Source organism: Mesoplodon mirus (genome assembly GCF_964341445.2).
Source record: "Mesoplodon mirus genome assembly, chromosome: X".
Classification (NCBI taxonomy): domain Eukaryota; kingdom Metazoa; phylum Chordata; class Mammalia; order Artiodactyla; family Ziphiidae; genus Mesoplodon; species Mesoplodon mirus.
Genome location: NC_138981.1, coordinates 51,297,915 through 51,304,221, shown reverse-complemented (window position 1 = coordinate 51,304,221; position 6,307 = coordinate 51,297,915). Strand labels below are relative to the sequence as shown.

Below are 6,307 nucleotides of genomic sequence, written 5' to 3'. Positions count from 1 at the left end.
ACCACCTGGACAAGTCCTTGGGAGTCTTTGGCTGTCCTTCCTTGTCTGTCATATTTAGTAGTAACTGAGTTGAGGGTGAACATCTTAGAAGCTAGGTAACCATAAATGTCCGAGATCTGTAGACAAGCCAAAGTTAATATGGTGATGTTTGGCAACCGTGAAGGCCTGCTCTTGATTCCTATTTTCTCTGTGCTCCCTAAGCCCTTGCCTATGCTTCATGCCTACAGTAGGCTGTTCCACCATTATTCTTACTAGCTTTGAAGTCCCAGGAACTTCAAGACCAACAGATGTCCTCTTGGTATATGGAAAGAACAAAGTCATGGGTCCACTCATCTTAGTGTCCTTGAACAAAGTCATTTAATCTCACTGAATCTTGCTTTTCTACAACCTTGTGTGCCCACTGGGATAACCTGGGTTTCTCAGTCTTGGCACTGTTGATATTTTTGGTTACGTCATTCTTTGCTGTCCTGTGCCGATAGGATGTTTAGCAATATCCCTGGCCTCTACACATTTGATGCCAGTACTACGTACCCTCTACTCCTGTTATGATAACCACCAATATCTTTAGACATTGCCAAATGTCCCTTGGGGTTCAAAATTGTCCTCAGTTGAGAACCATTGGGCTAAGGTGACTTCCAAATACTTACTAAAAACTATTCATCTTTTTCTTTTTATGTGTGAGGAGGATTCTTTTTGTCTGCAAGGGTGATTTATATGGGTCAAGTGAGAGAATTCATAAATGTGCTTTGAAAGAGATTACACAGTTTTTTACCCTTATATCGGTATTTTTCATTTTAAAATGCTGTATAACATTTGGTCCTAGGATGGCCTGGGAGTTCCCATTCTCCAAAACCACCTCTCGTGCCTCCCCTTCATCAAGACCCTCACCTTTTGGGGGGTAATCGATTGGGGGTTCATAGACCCTTAAGGGATCTAAAATAGAATATTTCTATAATCCTATGTATTTTATTTGATGCAGTTAAAAATATTGTTCTATTATTCTGAGGGGTCCATAGGATTTACCACCCTGCCAAAGAGGTCCAAAGGTTAAGAATTAACTAAACTTCAACCTACCCATCAGTGAATGTTCATAGAGTGTTGATGGTAGTGGTTTGGGCAGAAACTGAGGTGAACAAGGCATACCTCTCTCAAGTCAATGTACCCAACTCCTAGCTGATTCCCTGATCCTCCAGGGTAAGGCTTAGTCCTTGCTGACTAAGCTCTTCTGTGGCTATTTTTGCTTCTCTACTCTAGCTTGCTGGTGCCAGCCAGCTGTGCTTACTTACCAGGCCTCCAGGGTGGAGCATTTAGGTCTTTCAAGGCTGTCTAGGCAAACCTGGAGGCTATGGGGGTGGTTCTGTAGGGCTTCTCCCTGGGAATGGTAGAGATGCCATCGCTCTCCTATGAGTGATTGAATGTGTGTGTCTTTGGGTGTACGTGTGGCTCAGGATCATAGTAAGGCATTTGGGCTCCTTTATAAGAGGTAGAATTCTACGAGATAATACTAGCTAACAGCCCTTGGGATCACCTCCTGGAGGCCACACACTGGTATTCAGATGTTTACCTCTGATATTTACATCAGCTGTGTGAGGTAGGCATTTGAATTCAATTTTACAGATGAGCAGACTCAGGTCACACAGCTAGTTGGTAGCAAAAGTTTCAAATCACAGAGTCTAAAGCCCATGTTCTTTCCACTACTTTATGCTGCCTGCCAGTGTTGGAGGCAGGACCGAGAATGTACTGGGGACTGCTCTAAAAAACTGAAGGTCCAATTATAAACTGCCCCGCAGGAAATACCACAGAACATGCTGGGCTCTGGAAGGGCTTACCGGACCATGAGGATCTTTATGTTCCTTCAGTTCCTTAGTTGGGTTAGAATGACCAGCATGGACCAGCCTCCCACAAACCCACACTGCAGAACTGGCAGCCTTTATCCTGCACCCATTCCAGACTCCAGTTGTATACCCTGCAGGTTGATGGAGAATCCAGTCTGGTTGGAGAGGAGCATCTGCTGCTTGAAGTGTCTGGAGAATGGCTGTGGGTTCCATCCTCATGACCTTAGTGCTGATAACCCAAAACAAATCTGCCCCCAATTTTTTAAAGGGGTAAATCTATATAGCACCTATTCCCTGAAGAGTTTTTCCCTTAAGATACACATATCTTGCTCATAATACACCAGGCTTCAGCAGCCAGTCACCATGACGGCTTGGTAAGAACTGGTATCGAGACATAAATGACTACTGGAACTAAAAGGAAGTACAGTTAAAGCAGGCATCAGACATCTTCGTCAGCTCTTTCCAAGCCTTCAGAGTCGCTGATCAAGTGTGAAATGCACTCTGCTGCTTTGTGGGCGACTGAACCATTACAGCATACTTCCTGTTGGTGTTTATTGAAAGGGATCTTCTTAGAGGCCACAACAGCATTTGCTCTATCTATCTAATCTATCTTTATCACACTCCCCCTTCCAAGCAGAGTTTAACAATACTGTAGTACCTAAAGTGGGGAATATACAAAATAAGGGACAGAATAATTTTAGAGGTAGTTTCTCCCCCAAATACTTAAGCAATCAAACTATAAAGCACGTCGTTTTGGTCCATAATCACTCCCCCCTTCTTCCCCCCCACCCCCCGCACTGCCCCTCTCCTTCACCCATCCCCTGCTGTTGTTTTGGCAAATGGACATTTTAAGGCAGATGCTGCGTGTATGAAGTTCTCATTGCATTAGGAAATAGAGAAATACACTGTGGAGGGAAATGCATGGATTGTTTAATACTGCAGGAGTGAACTGGCTGGCTCAGCTCCCTATGCATGGGATGGGTGCTCACCCAGCAAAGCTGACACATGGCCACCACAGCAACCATGCTTCGTTGGAGTTCAGAAGCACCTTCTGTAGAGGAAGAAGGGCCCGTGTTCCTCGTACTCAAAGCGGTGGACCCATAGTCGGTGGTTGGAAGCCCTGAAGCGATGCTAGGAGGGAGCCCCCCGTCCACACTGCAGTGTCTCTTTTGGGCAACACGTTTACCTGGGTGGGGGGGGTGTCATTAGGACACATGCTTCTCAGCTCCGTCTGCAGATGGTTAGGGAAACCACTGAGCATAGTGCTCCCCCCACAGAGTAGGATATACCCCATGAGGTCTCATTTGAGGGCGATGTCACACTTGTCAAGGCAGGACACTGTCTGCGTGTGGAGGCCCAGCTGCATGGACTTGATCAGAGAAGGCTTGAAGAACATCTCTGAGCAGAGGAACCTTTCCTGACACAGGTATATCTCCTGCTCATCCAGCAGGGTGTACTGGATTGTATGCTCAGTAGCTGGGACTTTCTTCTCTTCAGTGGGGTCCAGGGCCACAAAGCAGCATTTCTTCTTGATGTCCTCCACAATGCCCAGCTGGTCCTCAGTGAAGTGTTTCCCCGAATTGTTCATCAGGCCTATCAAGTAGGTTGTCGGGTCAGAACACACGTAGTCCAGACGTCCGGTGATGCTGGGCAAAGGATAGCCCTCGTAGATGGGAACTACATAGGACACACCGTGGCCGACCTCCACAACCAGGCCGGAGGTCCTTCCGTAGGAGTACATGGACAGGCGGGACTGGTAGGCGATATGCATTGCAGGAGTCTTGAAGGTCTCAAACAACATTTCAGCCTACTTCTCTCTATTTGTGTGTGGGCCCAGGGGTGGGTCTGAAACCAAGGCGGCGTGCTCCTCTGGGGCAATCTTCATCTCTTGATGGAAAAGATATTCCCAGATATCCTGCACTGTATCCCAGTCCATGATGATGCCATGCCGCAGAGGATTAATTAGCTTGAGACAAACCTCTGGGTTGATAAGCTCGTGCCACACGAATGTCTCCTTGTGATTGTCCCCGGTTTTGGCCGTCTCCATGTAGGGTTTGCCCACTGTGGAAGAGCTCATGTGGGTGGGCTTTGGCAGCCCGGCAAAGCCACATTTACAGTAGCCCGTGCCAAGGTCCACGACCAATGCTTTGGTCAACTCTAGCTTGGGCTTCTTATTGACCACAGGTGATTTCGTAGGTTCTTCTGGCTCTGAACGGTTACGGCGAACCCACACTGCCCACTTCGCTGGGCCATCCTTTAATGAGGCAGTCTGGAGGACCTGTGTCTGCAGGGAGTCCTGCTCACCCATTCTCTCGGAAGGCCAATCCCCTATGATTGCCGCCTGTGGAGCCCACATGCTCTCAAGAGCCGTTTTGCTCTCAGAAATTTCCTCAATCCCACTGGCCTCAAGGCCAGAAAGGCTTAAATCAGAGGGCAACTTGAGAATTTCCCCAGTGATGACACCACTGATTATGACATAATCCAGTGTCCCAGGGCTTTCTAGATACTGGGAACCTTTGTCCTGTGTTAGGGTAGATTTGAAATAGTGTTTTTGAAGTGACTTACTTTTTACTAAATTTTGTAGTAAACCTGGTTTATCCAACCAATTAATATTTATTGAGTGCTTGCTATGTGCCAGACAGGCAGCAGTGGAAAAAAAAAAAGACAAAAATCTCTGCCCTTGTAGAGTTTACATTCTAGTCAGTGGGGGCTGGGGAGAGGCAGACAATAACCAAAATAAATATATGTTACAAGATGTTAATGGCAAAAGAGAAAAGCAAAGCAGGGAAGGCTGGGGAGAGGGTGGTTGTGTTAATGTGCCATGTATTTTTCTCCCTGAGATAGTGACACTTGAGTGAGGACCTGAAGGAAGTGAGGGAGAGTGCCACGTGTATATCGGGGAGCAGCAGGTGCAGACGACTGTGGGTTAGAGCAGGGTCTGCAAACTCAGGCCTGCAGCCTGTTTTTCTTAATAACGTTGTATTGGATCACAGACACACTCATTCGTTTACATGTTGTCTATGTCTGCTTTTGTGCTACAACCTCAGAGTTGAGTCATTGCAATAAGTACTGTATGGCCTGCAAAGCTGAAAATGAGTATCGACTATCTGGCCCTTTGCAGAAAAAGTTTGCCGATTCCCAAGTTAGAGGATTCCAAGAAGACCAGTGTGGCTGCAGTGGAGAGAGCAAGGAAAAGTAGAGATGGGAGAAGGGGTGGGGGAGGGAGAGCAGCTCACGTTAGGCCCCATAGGCCATTGCTAGGACTTTGGCTCTAACTCTGTGTGAAGTCAGAAAGCCCTAGAGAATTTTGAGCAGAGAGTTGACACCATCTGATTTAGATTTTAGCAGGACAAATGGCTGCTATGGTGACCGTGCCAAGCACTTCTGTCCCACCTATTTCTTAGGGCAACCTGCAGAGGAATTATTTTTGGACACATATTTGCACACATACTCCTCCTTTGTCCAGGTCATTGGGTTGACAATGAAATTAGACCCTACAGTCCCACTGATGAGAACACTGAGGCTCTCAGGTACATAGCTCACCCAAGGATATCCAGCCAGCAGTGCCAAGTTCTGCTGACTGCGACTTCTTCCCAGGGGTGTCCCTTGATGGGACCCAACCTGTGTCTCTGAGGCTGCTTGGCCACTGTATCACATGCCGTCTCTGAAGCTGGGCCTGTTGGTGCTGACACCTGCTGCTCTCAAGGCGCCCAGGATCCATCCTTATGTTATGCAGCACCGTGCTCTTAATAAGGAGGCAGTCACTACAATGGTGGGCTTTCTCCTTTAAGGAAGTTACTGGGGATGCTCTTTACTCCTTTTGGGGTATGAGAGAAGAAAAGGACTAAGTGCAGTTTCATGAGCCTTGTGACTATGTGATAGGGGCAGCTTCTTGGTTCAATGGGTAGAGGAGGAGATGGTATTGAACTTTGAAAGAAGAATAGGAAAGTACTTTTCTCTATGCCTGGCTGCCTGAGAAATAGCTTACCTCTGCTTTTCAGGGGTTTGCGTGGCCAACTTGGATTGTCTGACTTTATTTCAAGAGAACTTGTATGACAACCAAAGGTGTATTTAGTTTAGAATCATCCATTTTCCGTCTCCTCAACCCACCTCTTGATTTCTGAGAAATATGCAGCTGCTTAGTACATTTTTACTGCCCTGGAGTCCTGTAAGAGCCTCTGTTAGTTTCCTATTGAGGCTGTGACAAATTACCATAAATTTAGTGGCTTAAAACACAAATTTATTATCCTGCAATTCTGGAGGTCAGAAGCCCACAGCCAGTCTTAGTGGGCTAAAATCAAGGTCTCAGCAGGGCCTCGTTCCTTCTGGAGGCTCTAAGGGATAATCCTTTTCCAGCTCCTAGATGCTGCCTACCTTCCTGGGCTTGTGGCCCCTTCCTTCATCTTCAAAGACCTCTCAGACTTCTGCTTCCATTGTCATATCTCCTTATCTGAACTTGACCCTCCTGTCTC

At 46.9% G+C, this 6,307-nt stretch overlaps 1 protein-coding gene across 1 annotated transcript; it reads right to left on the bottom strand.

Moving 5' to 3' along the window:
* Positions 1-2,873: 2,873 nt before the first annotated feature.
* LOC309796564 (actin-like protein 7A) lies at positions 2,874-4,191 on the bottom strand (the record flags this gene model as incomplete). Its single annotated transcript, XM_082609806.1, is given in 4 exon segments — positions 2,874-2,942; positions 2,944-3,135; positions 3,139-3,642; positions 3,646-4,191. Coding segments are annotated over 4 exon segments (1,311 nt in total).
* Between the last annotated feature and the right edge of the window lie 2,116 nt (positions 4,192-6,307).